This window comes from Prionailurus viverrinus, chromosome A1 (assembly GCF_022837055.1).
Source record: "Prionailurus viverrinus isolate Anna chromosome A1, UM_Priviv_1.0, whole genome shotgun sequence".
Lineage (NCBI taxonomy): Eukaryota > Metazoa > Chordata > Mammalia > Carnivora > Felidae > Prionailurus > Prionailurus viverrinus.
The window spans coordinates 203,429,116-203,443,263 of record NC_062561.1 but is presented as its reverse complement, the minus strand read 5'-3'; the positions used below and the strand labels follow the sequence as shown (position 1 = coordinate 203,443,263).

Here is a 14,148-nt window from a genome sequence, read left to right as displayed (position 1 = left end):
CCCTGGATACATTTGTCTTTTTATCCTAAGGGGATATTTTGCAGAGCAAAACTTTTAAATTTTGATGAAGTATAATTTTTTTCTTTCATGGATTGTTTTTTTGATGTCATGCCTCTACTCGCTTATACCAAGCCCTAGGTTCAAAGATATTATTTTACTTTTTCTGCTAAAGGATTTATAGGTTATTTTTTTTCATTCTATCACTCTTTTTTGTTGTTGTTTTAAATTGTAATAAGGGGCGCCTAGGTGGCTCAGCCGTTAAGTGTCTGAGTCTTGGTTTCAGCTCAGGACATGATCTCGCAATTCATGAGTTCAAGCCTCATGTCAGGCTCTGTGCTGACAGTGCAGAGCCTTGCTTGGGATTCTCTCTCTCTCTCACTCCCTATCTGCCCTCCCCCACTCATGTGTGCACTCTTTTCCAAAATAAATAAAACTCTTAAAAAATTGTAATAAAATTACCATAAAGAATATTTGCCATCTTAACCATGTTTAAATGTACAGTTCAGTAGCATTAAGTATATTAACATTGTTGTAAAACAGATCTCCAGAAGTTTTCATCTTGTAGGACTGAAACTCTATACCCACTAAACAGCTCCCCCTTTCCCTCTCCCAGCAGGAGCTAACCAGCTCAAGGCACACTTTTTTGTTGGGCTCTCTTGAGAAGGATGAATTGTTTTACCAAACTTCCCATGAGTATAATGAAAGGGAAAAAAATCAGTTTTTCTATTGAAATTTGAAAATATATTTTCTTTTTTAAAAATGTTTATTTACTTTGAGAGAGAGAGAGAGAGAGAGAGAGAGCAGGAGCGGGGCAGAGAGAGAGGGAGGAGAGAGAGAGAAAGACAGAGAGAGAGAGAGAGACAGAGGTGGAGAGAATTCCAAGAAGGCTCCATGCCAATGAGGAGCTCCATCACAGAAACTGTGAGATCATGACCAGTTGGTTGTGGAACTTAACCAACTGAGCCACCCAGGCGCCCAAAAATATATTTTCTAATACTCACTTAAATCCTTAATTCGGAGGAAATTTTATTGAATTTAATTGCATATTAAGTACACTCTTTGAGTTATGTGCAACAAAAAGCTTTCTTTAAACATTCCAATACAGACATTTTCTGTGCTATTTACATAAGTCAGAAAGGCATTAATGGAAATTTAGACACGTATGCTAAAAAAGGAGAAAATATTAAAATTATTAGGAAATATGCCATCATAAATCCATGGTCCTTGATTTAAAAAAAAAAGTAAAGTTTATGGTCAAATTTTTATCTTAAGAGATACAAAAGCTGTTAATATAATCATATTTTGTGATATTTTTGTGCCATTAAATAACATTATAGTTAATTACATATGTAATATGTCTAATATTTCCATTTATCAAATAAAACATAGAAAAATGAGAATTTGTGCTTTCCCTGAAGTACAATACAAGTTAAATAGCAAAATCAATTTTTGTGAGCAAAAGTTCTGAACCATAATAGATAACACACCAAAATAATATAAGATTTTAACCAATATCCTGTAAACAAGTTTCCCTAGCATTTTCTTATTTGGAAAATGAGAGAGTAAGAAACATAGATGTTCCAAGTTAATCACGTGATTAAAAGTAATTTTGACAATGCTATTCATGAGTAATCTTCACCAATTTTGTAAGTAAATTTTATTATAAAAGCATAATGAGGCATTCCTGATTCACTGACAATCACAGATACTATTATGATACATTAATCACGAAGATAAGCAGATCCAAAGAATTGCCCAATTCATTTCACAGGTTATCAAAAACATGACTTTCTTTTCCAACATCTCTCACAACTGTGAATCATACTTTTGAATTATAATAAATTTTAATCACATTACTTTTGGAAAGTAATAAATCTTTAAACTTACTAAATTGTCTCATAATAGGTATTTGTCTATAGTGACTCTCACCTGGCATTTTCTAAAGATAGTTCTTTCCCTGACCTTGAATTTATCACTCAAACTCGCTATATGTGTTACTGCTATGCCTAGGCTAGAATATCCATAAAGTACTTAGTTCTTCCCTGCAGACGAAAAATGTGACCATACAGGTCCATTTTCTGTCTGTTGTCCTGGTGAAATGATACATATGCTTTCTTTCATTCTCAGTGTTTGGATGATAAAGCTAATGTTCACACTAACTACTGAGGAGTAAAAATAGGGGGAGGTGGGAAGAAGGACTCTCCAAAGGAACAGAAGGGTCATGATCCCCCAGCACTACTCACAGGGACACAAGTACAGATCCTATAAGCCTTGAGGATAAGATTGTGGAACTTCTTTAACTGACCATCTGAGAAAATAAAAATTTTTTTAAAAGATACTTGATATAGATAAAAGCCTCATTTTCTAAGATGCATGTAAGTAGGGGCTAAAGATGTTCAACATGGTTGTTAAACGAAGACTCCTGAGAAGGACTCCTTGAATTTCCATCCCAGCTCCAAACACCGTCTCCCCAGGTTTTGGGTTTCTCATCTCTAATACAGCAAATGGTAATATTTCCTGTAGCATAAGGATGTGATGTAGGGATTCAAGGAGGCAACACATGTCAAAGCATTCAGCACAGTGCCTGTCACATGCTAAGCACTCGACAAATGTCAGGTTTTATTATTTAATGAAATTTATGTATTCTTAATGAGGAACTCAATTTGGCATGTAATTGACCATCTAGATTCAGTGCAAATACATTCCTAAGGACCACAGAATTGAACATAGGCAGTTTCAGTTTTCTTTTTCTCTGGATAGGATAAAGTCAAAGTTAATTAATCAGAATCAAAGTAGATATTATGTAAATATGTATAATTTAAGATTCCAACATAATTGAGTCATTCATCTATTTTTCATTCATCCAATAAATATTAACTCAGAGCATGCTTTAAGTAGGTCACTGTGCCTTTTTTTTAAATGTTTATTATTTATTTTTGAGAGAGAGAGAGAGCGAACCTGAGTGGGGGAGGGGCAGAGAGAGAGGGAGACACAGAATCCGAAGCAGGCTCCAGGCTCTGAGCTGTCAGCACAGAGCCTGATGCAGAACTGTGAGATCATGACCTGAGCCGAAGTTGGACACTTAACCAATTGAGCCACCCAGGCACTCCTGTGCCTTTTAACTAATACTGCAACACATACTTGAACTCACTCCCACCTGAAGATGAACAAGGGTAATAGGGATAAGTCCCCTAATTCACTGACTGCATAGCCTTTTTCAATTAGAAAAGTGCATTTTCTGTAAGGAAGTATAGTAAATATTCAGTAACCATCTTGTATAAATCTATTTAAATGCCTCAAAGATGAAGACCTAGGGAATAAGTGAGCGGAACTGACATTTTTTTCTTTCATGAATTTGATTAAAGACAAATCTTCAGTGATCAAAACTAAACAACGAAACCTTTCTTTAAAAATTTTTATTTAAGATAAAATTTTGAATGGGATTCCGAGATACTCTAAAGTACTATAAGGTATTGGTGGGGAAGAGAAATGAGAAATGAGAAATGAGTTGGGGGGGGGGGCAGGGGACACTACAGCACCATGCAAAGGCTATAATTGCTAAAGTTGTTTATATTTAAATTCAATACATTATCTCATTAAAATAAAAGATAAAAATAGGGTTAATATTCCAACTGTCCATGAAAAATAGAGGACAATAGGAATTTTAAATAAATTGAAGGGGGCATACCTTGTATAGCAGTTTAGGAATCAGAGCTCTCTTCACTCACTAGATATTAATACATTATGAAAATCTGATGATGCTTTTGACTCTATTACTGTGTAGTTTTCAAAGTAATAGAAGCAAACATTGACTCAAAACATTGTTTATCTCTGTCAAAATAATGTGTTTTAATTCTGATGTTACAATTTAGACTGTTCTAAAAATAACTACAAATTTATGAAATTTGATTGATTTTTACTGATACATTTACCTATTCAACACACATTTTGTGACATCTCTAATGCACCCTCTCTGTGGTAGGTTAGGTACAGGACACAGGAAGAAGACAGATGTTACAGGGTAATAAACACAAAGAAATGTGGAGTTATTTGATGAAATAACATGGTATATATTCCACTGGGTGTGAAAGATCTACCAGGAAATAACATCAGATTAAAATTTTGAAAGCTAAACTCGAGCCAGTCCATGGAAGGAGCACAGGGTGGGGGACAGCATTCTGCACCGGATCTCTGTATATAAAGGCTAAATCAAGACACTGGGGAGAGATTAGCAACTTGGAAAACGGCAGTATTAAGAAATGGGCACCTGGGTGCTCAGTCGGTGGAATCTCCGGCTCTGGATTTCGGCTCAGGTCATGATCCCACAGTTTGTGAGTTCAAGCCCTGTGTAGGGCTCTGCGCTGGGATTCTCTCTCTCCCTTCCTCTCTGCCACTCCCCCGCACACACAGGTGCGTGAGCACATGCTCTGTTTCTCTCCAAATAAACTTAAAAAAAAAATAAAAGGAATATCAAAGGTGAGTCTGCCGAATGGAAGCTGCCATATTAAGTTAGCACAGCGAGATCTGTGTTTTAGAAAGATGAGTCGGGCAGCAGTACAAAAAATGGACTAACAGAAGATGAGACAGAAGAAGGAAAGCCAAGCCCTTGCTACTGCAGTGGTGAGAGTGGGGTGGGGAAGGCAATGGGTGGATGAGTGAACTACTGAGAAGGGTAAAGAAACAGATTCATTAATAATGAGTATTAGTTAATAGAGGAGAAGAAAATGTCATAATGAGCTCTGGGTTTTGGCCTGAGTACCTAAAGGCTGAGAAAAAAGAGACAGATACAATGGGGGAGAAGATTTACATTAGAGCATAAACTGAATATGAAAGTATCTGGGAATTTTAAGACATCATTAAATCTTATTCTGCAAAACCCTGTTAGCTGGAAAGATTAATAGAACTTCCCAACATGTCTAATATATAAACATAGAGCAGTTTTCCTACTTCAGCTTTTCTGCTTACTTAGAATTTTCAGCCAATTTACAATTGGTTATTATGAGTTAATCCATCTATCTTCCACATGAGGTTAGTTAATGGAAGCATTCCATTTTTAATCTAAGAGTCTGAGGTAATTTTCCAGAAGTTCTTCCAGAGAGGATCTAAAAAGCCAAAACTCAACTTTAATTTTCTGAGTACTTTTTCTGCTTAAAGTCACTGAAATGAATTGCCTTTGCTAGGAAAAATAGCAAGCATTGACCCTTAAAAATTCAACTTACTATTTAAATATTTCAGATTACCAAGGGGCAGCAATTTTTCTCGCATGAAAAATATCTTAGCCTAAATAGTGTTGCAAAATGTAAGGATGCGTACTGCCTACGAGCTACAAAATGTTTTGTATATGCCAATCATAAATACACCATTTTGAATTGTACTTAGTCAAATAATAGGTCTCATTTTTCACTGAATTCAAATTGTTTATATTAATTAAGTGACCTGATTGGTTGTCTGCCATCATATAGATACCATCCAAGAGAATTTTATCAAATACTGAATTAAACCAAAACAATGCAAGGCTTATGGCTCTGAGACTAAGAACGAAATAAAATCTGCCATTACTTAAGGGATATCTAGTTCAATAAAATGTGTATGTGTAGTTAACATTCTTTACACAAAATACTCTGCAACAAAACAATGAGCAGCTTCTAAGTCACGACTTTATGTGTATTACTCCTATTAGTCATACTTTTAACATTAGTTAAGATGCCATATAAACTCCAATTTTCATTAACACAATTTTATTATTTTCTCAGCCAGGACACAATGTAAATTTCTAGAAGTTGTTATTATTATTATTATTATTATTATTATTATTATTACAAATCACTGTACTCCTCTTCTCCAAATGTGAGTCTCCTAGTCACCAAAAATCATGGGTTTCTTGTCACCATCCCAACTCTTCCCTCTTGGCTTCTGCTTGTTCTGATGGCTGCTATACTGGACCCACCAGCACTAGGGACACTGAGGCTTCACACCATCGTCTTCAACACAGTCTAGTATTCTGCAGTATGATTTTAATAGTCCACTCAAAGCCACTGACAATTTTTCATGATCTATTTCATTTGATTTAGTTAAAGTGATTTTATGAAATATTTCAGTTATACACACCATCGGAACCATTCTAATTTTGAAGAAAAGTCTACGGCATTTACAACAACAGAGAAGAGATACTTTAGTACCTCTGGGTTTCAAACAAAGGAATCATGACTAGAAAGCACTAGCAAAGCCTTTTTAGATATTTAGCTACCCATGAGTATCAGGGCACCAGGTACCAAGTCAAAGATACCAGGAAACCATGAACCACAGAAGCAGTGCTTCTACAGAACCCTGTAGCAGTGCTATATTATGACTATATGGACCTATATCCTACAGCATCAGCCCAGGTGTAACTTACGAAATCCCAAACCCATGGCATTTAAAAAATGCTCCACATAAAGACTAAGAGTCACTTTTGCCTGGTGTCTGAAAGCAGTGGAGAGGAGTGAAACAAAGGTTGGGAAATGGGCTTTTTTTGTGGTGAAGGGAGATTTGGGGCAAGTATATGGTTATATTTCCTTGCCTTAAACTGCTATTTGTGGAGGAAAAGTATGTTTTTCTTGTGGCGATTGTGAATTGTTAGCGAAGGCAGAAAGTATTCATTTCCTAGTGAAGATGGTTTTTTTCCAGTGTGACAGAGGATGAACCTTACATGAAAATTATTACAAATATTTCTATACGTAGTAAGCATGATTAGAAAAAAACAACTTTTTTTTTTTTTTTTTTTTTTTTTTTTTTTTTTTTTTTTAAATTTTTTTTTCAACGTTTATTTATTTTTGGGACAGAGAGAGACAGAGCATGAACGGGGGAGGGGCAGAGAGAGAGGGAGACACAGAATCGGAAACAGGCTCCAGGCTCTGAGCCATCAGCCCAGAGCCCGACGCGGGGCTCGAACTCACGGACCGCGAGATCGTGACCTGGCTGAAGTCGGACGCTTAACCGACTGCGCCACCCAGGCGCCCCGAAAAAAACAACTTTTTAAGGCAAATGGCAAAGATTTTCTCTTTAATGAATTCTTTGGTTATAAACAGGTCTTGAATGACATTAGTTCTGTGTAGTATTAACTGGTTTTGCTGGTATCTGTTCTGTGCATCCCTTGATGACCAGGATGAAATTAATTATCCTAGGTTATAGCTCATAGAACATATTTAATATAATTTACCTTGCTTTAATGTAAAAATAACTGCAGACTGAAAATATATCTTTAGATCCCACATACATATATTATTACAAAGCTACTGCTGAGCAATATATTGCATAAACTTTTCAGCCTTTCAAAAATAAAAATTCAGATGTTCTTAATAGGAAGCATAAATAAAGCTGAAATACAAACTGCACATGTTCCCATGACTCTTGACACGATATTTCGCTCTCATTGGCTCACGGATTCCTGAGTTAAAGAAAGCATAATGAAACATAATTAGCATGTCCTAATCATTCTAGAACTACTTATCACTCTAGCAAAGCAAAAAGTGCTAGCAAGGAGTGATCCAAACCACTGCCAAAACCAACAGTGTCCATCCTAAATACTGTGGAAAAAATGTTGATGAACTATGAAAATTTGGATTCTAATCAGTAAAGAAAATAAGCTAATATGGATTTGTTCATAGCACCAAATATATGGCAGTATATGAGAATAAAAGAGGAAGATCCAGAAAACTATGATAGAAAAAAAAAAATAAGACTATATGAAAAGTAGTAAAAGGAACTAGCTAGCCCGTGGTGATATATATATATACACACAGTGCAACAGATTTACTTTTAGGTTTGTTGCTGCATGTTCTATGGTAGAAAAAAGATGTCATTTATTCTTGCAGAACTATAAATTTTCTTCTAAAATATTGTAAACAAGCATATTCAAGCACATAGTAAATGATTAGGTCTTGTATGAAACTAAAAAGTGTAGCTGGAATAAGAGTCTGTGTATATGAGTTTTTCCTTTTATTTGGAATATCCTTTGGAAGTAACTTACATTTTTTCTGTGCCTGGGGGCATTATTTTCTACACCATTGGTATCGTCTGATTTCCTGTATAGAAAACAAAAAAGAAAACCACTAGATATTTACATTACATAAAATCAAGTCAGTACATCATCTATACCGTGGCCATCAGGTTAAAATGTAAAAGGTCAATACAGACAATTCATTTTTCCTAAAAACATTTTACTCATAATGTTGATTTTGTTTTTATACCATTGCTTAGAGAAGAACTATTGCCATAGATGACCGTAACCAAGTCCCGTTTATTTTATGTAGAGGGAGAACTGCTTCTCGCCCAACATGAGTGAGGACTTGGGTATATGACTATAACTTGTGTGCTGTTTTGAGGCCTGCAAGATAACAGCCAATCAGAAATTCAGCCAACACATAAGAGACAGGTGCTGTAATCTAACATGTTTATTACAATTAGACGTCACACACGGTTCTCTGTCTACCCGATGTGCATCAGGGCAAGACCACAAATATAGGCTTAGATTCTTAAAGGCAAGAATGACTAAACAAGGTAACAAGAGTGCATAAGAATACCCTTCTAGGTCTTTTGGGCAGGCCTGAGCTCATTAAGCTGTTACCACCAGACAATAAATTCAACCACCTAAGCAAAATTTGGGGGAGGGGTGAGTAGATGAGAGTGTATGCATTAAACATATGAGTGGATCAGATAAATGAATGAGCTCCTCATTGAAATACATGAAGTGATTAGCTTGTTTTGATGTTACGCACTTAGTACTGTTTTTAAGATTTATTTTCATCAAGGAACTCTATGACTCTCCCTGGCATCTAAACATATAAACATTATATATAAAATGTAATGATAATTCTAAACTAAAAATTCTAAAAGAACATTGGTAAAAGTTACTGCAAATGAATTCAAGTGCCCTTGACCCTTGTATTAAAATTAAAGATACTGAAATAAACTGGAGATGAGCAGGACAGGGTAGAGAAAATTATGTACACTATCCCAATTATCCATAAAAGAAAAGAAAGTTAATCATTATACTATAGATTGAGTCAGTTTGACATTATTCTTAGGGTATTCTAGACAAAAATACTGTAAGAATATTTTTTAAACAGGGTAAGCTAGATAAATGAAAAGTAAATTGAGAATTGATGTCTATTCCATGCTTTTCTGATGTCATCCTTTCAGAGTGTGTGTTACACAAACCACAAAGCCTCCAAATGTGAGTACAAGGGAATGGCTAGAAACACTGGGGCAGCTGAGCTGGAAGAACTTAATTCAGGCAAGTCTATAACTGTTTCAAGTATCTGAATGATGGTCTTGTTTTTATATGACTGCAAGTATAACAATGGGAATCAATACACGGGAACCAAAAAGATAAAACATTCAAAGCCGTATAAACAAGGTATCCAAGTTCTCCAGAAAGAGGTGCAACTTCCTTCCAACTGTAAGTGTTTATGCTAAGACAACACTATTTTGTTTTGTTTTCTTCCTATCTGTGGTTATAGAGCACAGAGCTCCTGATATAATTATTTCATATCCTTTAGAAGTTCATATTTATTTTACTGACCATATGTGAACAGAGTAAAAAGAACTATCTGAATAACGTCTGCGAATATCTAAATGACAGCGGTCTACCTCGCTCCCAATCTCTAACCATGGCTATAGACCACACCTCAGAACTTGTGTCGGCTGACAAAGATAAACTTCAGTGCCATTCTGTATTGGTCACATTTGCTCAGGCCTTCCATTTCCTAGGTTTCTATCAGCTGCTTTAACCTGGTCTCGTTTTCCTGGTCCAGCCCTTGGCTATGTTACTCAGATCTTGAATCCCAGACTTGGGCACCTCTATCTATCACTGGACTCCATGTTCACTCCTCCAGTTTAGAGGACCTAGTAACTCCCATCTTCGCCATACTAAGCTACTTTCCTGATAATCTTCTCTGCCCTCTTCAGGCTTGACTCTCAACAAAGGGGCTGTAAGAGAACCTGTGGCACAATAGGTGTTCTCTCAAAAAGTAGTGACTAATAAAATTCTAGGCCAGTGATTTTCAACATGACAGAGAATCAGAATCAGTGATCGACATTTTAGACAAATGGAGATGCCCAGGCACCAATCCCAGAGGTTTTGATCTAGGAGCAAACTGCTCAAGTCTGAGCAACGGTATTTTTAAAAAAATTTTTTAATGTTTGTTTATTTTTGAGACAGAGAGAGAGACAGGTGTGAGTGGGGGAGGCAGAGAGAGAGGGAGACACAGAATCGGAAGCAGGCTCCAGGCTCTGAGCTGTCAGCACACAGCCCGATGCGGGGCTCCAACTCACAAACTGTGAGATCATGACCCAAGCTGAAGTCGGACGCTTAACTGACTGAGCCACCCAGGCGCCCCCTGAGCAACTGTATTTTTAAGGAGCATCCTAAGTAACCAAAGATATAGCCAAGTTTGAGAAATACTACTTTCCTTATGGTTATTGAACACCCCTGTGCATCAAAGCCCAGGCTAAGCATTTGGTCCAAAAGCCTTGTATGACAAATGCTATCATTAAAGCCATTTTGTTGAGGAGAAAACCGAAGCACAGAGAGGTAAAAGTGAGTGGTGGAGGGAGGAGGGGAGGCTCCCTTGCAGGCAAGCCTCCCCACAACACAGATGTGTACAGAAAATAACACCTGCATAATGTTACACTTGTGGGTTTTGTTTTCACCTGCAAACTTTTATATTCAATTTCATACTTGTCTGTATTTTACTCAAGTGAAAATTAATCTGTAAAAAATAATACTTACAGCTGTTCAACTTGTTCAAATTCTTTCCCATCATCTGTGTAGCAAAAGAAGAATTTATTAAGATTGGTTTGTTATTCTTACGGATCACGTATGTTGAATTCAACTTTCCCCAAGTTAAAAATACATTTGTGCAGTTTTCTCTCTTTGGAATGAAAGAGATATACCACACAAAACACTTGCACATCGATCATGTTCTCCCCTTTCCCTGCTCTCTAGACCTCAACTGCAATTTTAAAAAATTTTTAATTTATTTTTTTTAATGTTTTATTTATTCTTGAGAGAGAGACAGAGAGAGACAGAGCATGAGTGAGGGAGGGGCAGAGAGAGAGAGGGACACAGAATCTGAAGCAGACTCCAGGCTCTGAGCTGTCAACACAGAGCTGGATGTGGGGCTCGAACTCACGAGCCGTGAGATCATGACATGAGCCGAAGTCAGATGCTCAACTGACTGAGCCATCCAGGCGCTCCTCCTCCAATCTCTGATCAGGCATAGTCTAGTGTCTGGGATTTTCAAAATAGGCTGACTAATTTGTAATTATTTAAGTTAATAAAAATTTAGTACAAAATCAGAAAAGTATATAGAATGTAAGATACATTTTCTTAGGGGACCATTGGCTTCTCAACCTGTAATCTGTAAGATACATGCTGCAAAAATAGAAAACTGACCAGAAAATGTCTCTTTTATAAGAACTCCAGAATGTTTGATAAAATATTTTTGAAATGTGTCATCTAACTGAAAGACAGTCTTTGAGATCTTCTATGTTAAGCTACAATGGGACTTTCTAATATTCTAGTACCAAACCACATATCACCTAATTGGTGTTTAGGTACCAGTAACACCAAAGAAAAAGGGGGAAAAAAGTATATTTTCATACTAAAATATTTTAGGAAGTTGAAACAGAAAGTCTATCAGTATAAATTCATAGTACTTTCACCATTAATATTAGCATAAATACCACTCCAAATAACAAAAGTTAGACATTTCCCCCAAACTCTAAAGCCACTATAATGTATTAAGTCATAACGCGAGAACATTACCTAAAAAAAAGAAATCTTACCTATGTGCTTCTTTTTCTTTTGGGTGTATGTTTCACAAAGCAGAATAACAGCCACTAAAATAGCAACCTCAACAACTATTCCAAGAAATGGTTTGAGCGGCACCAAGTAACTCAGCACCACAAGTTGAATGCGCTCTTCACTCTCGCCTAATTGGAATACTGCATGGCACCAGTAAGATCCCTGATTGTCCTCTGTAAGTTGCATTATCTTCAGCCTTGTTTCATTAGCATTTGTTCTATTGATCGCATACTTCTCGCTCATTTGAACATCAATAGGAACCTAACATGAGAAGACATTAAAAGCCATTCCTATCATATTGCATAAAAGATACACATCCTCAATTATCTAGTTTGAGCAAAAGGTATAAGGCATAGTAACAGAGTCCAAGATTTTTCTCTCCCAAAGGTAGCAAAGGAAAGGGATATTTTAAGTGCTAAGCACTCAGTCTTTGAAGCTAGTGTATAGGTGCTCGTGGGTAAATATCAGAATTAAAATTACACAAAAATTCCAGCCACCTGGGTTACATGTTCTAAGCCCTAACTAGCTGTTTAAAGTACTTCCTCCCTCCCAAGAGCAGGCATACATCAAATCAACTATTGAACTTAATGAATTAATGAAGCTATTAAATCTGATCATTTGTATAAAGGAAGATTACTGGCCCCTGGCACCGGGAGGTCCTCAGACTGGAACTGAGGGTGAAATCTTCAGGCCTTTGAAGCTGACACAGAGGGAAGGGTAGAAATCCTCTGTGAGTCTGGTAAATGTGCTTGTCTGCACACGTTCTGTCTTCTCATATCTGAATTTCTTTCTTTATCAGGCAAGGCGGCTTCTGGGATTCACTGGATTTTCCCCAGCCTCTAAAGAGCCATACGAAACTGCTGTGGAGCTGATTTATTTAATCCGTTTAAATTAAAATCTATTCTCAGGCCCTTTGATGCCTTCACTGCACTATCACTCAACTGCCCTGCTTGATAAGTGCTAATCTGCATACAAATATTCTTAGAGGTTATCTGATAAAGAATCGTCTGTGAGTTTATTATTCGCACCCCCCACCCCACCAAAATTTTAGCAACCTGGCTCCCTGTGCACAGAGCTGCCTGTGACGTTCAAACAAAACCCTCTCTAACTCAGGACTGATGAATCACAGTAATCCATGTTTAACAGGCACCCCGGATGACCCTGATGCAGATGGTTTGTCTACACTTTGAAAAAGAACACTTGACTTAAAGTTTTGACCTGCACCCTCTTCCTTACACTTTCCTCACATCCTAATATGACCCTAGCTGAGGACAAATTGAGAGAAAATTACGATAGCAAATGAAGAGAGACACAGACTACATCCTGAGAGTTTAATATCATCAGATTTAGGTTAGTTTTTGCCTAGTATCCCATATACATAAATAAATCAGGCTATATATTTCAAGTACTACAATTGATACTTATCTTTATAAATTTACATACTTAAAAAAATATTTACACACAAAAAATGATTGCCTTTCCTAATCACCACTGAGAAGATAAGCAGAAATGTGACTGGTTTAAATTTACTCCTAAATGACTTGGAGCTTTCTCTGAAAAATCAAACCCACCACAGAATCAGACACTCTCCCTTTTAAGTCCTTCCTCTGGTTCTCTTCAACAGTCTATGGCAGTATTAATTTTGTCTAAGAAGGAATTTAGTATTTCATTGTAAGGTCTACACTGTCTCATGCTGTCCCTCCTAGAATTACAGCTTGTTTTAATTTCACTGTTCACTAGTAGCAGAGTAATAGACGGTGTTCCCCTGGAGGACAATGTGCTAAATTTCCTTGCTCTTAGAGGCTATTTGGGAGGAAGAAAAAGAGTGAGAAATGATTTTTTGAATGCTCATGTTTTCCTTATTATCAGCTCTTTGAACAGCCATTAATTCTTTAACAGGAATGTAAAGTCTTTGGCTTCCCTTAGGATTCCAGAAGGCCAAGAAAGGCCAATGACACTCCCAAGACCTAAGTTTAAGTTTCCAAATTTTTATTCTTTTCTCAAATGGTGCCACTGTGTTGTATTCTATCACAAATGTTTCCAGAGACAGAAGCTGAAAAAGAAAACTGTCTACTTTTTCTGCATACTTTCATGGGATGATAAGAGAAGAGAATCTTTTTGTTAGGGTCATTTCTAAACTCATCAACTAAAAGCGAATTATAACTTCCTTTCAAAAAATTTAAATTAAGTCGCTAAATCTAAGAAACAAAGTACCAGTTAATGAAACATTAAGAGTATCTTCAGATGTAAAACGTAATATGCTAAAAACATTCAATGACAACGGCATTTATCACTGTTCT

General features: G+C 36.6%; 1 protein-coding gene across 1 annotated transcript in view; it reads right to left on the bottom strand.

Annotated features, from left to right (window-relative positions):
* Positions 1 to 7,011: 7,011 nt before the first annotated feature.
* EMB (embigin) overlaps positions 7,012 to 14,148 on the bottom strand; it is a 46,422-nt gene continuing 39,285 nt past the window's right edge. Inside the window, exons 9-12 of the mRNA XM_047865103.1 lie at positions 11,830 to 12,109; positions 10,772 to 10,805; positions 8,009 to 8,063; positions 7,012 to 7,426 (exon numbers count right to left, since the gene is read on the bottom strand). Of these exons, the coding sequence (XP_047721059.1) occupies positions 7,409 to 7,426; positions 8,009 to 8,063; positions 10,772 to 10,805; positions 11,830 to 12,109 (387 nt within the window). The 3' untranslated portion in view covers positions 7,012 to 7,408. The remainder of the gene's footprint in view (positions 7,427 to 8,008; positions 8,064 to 10,771; positions 10,806 to 11,829; positions 12,110 to 14,148) is intronic.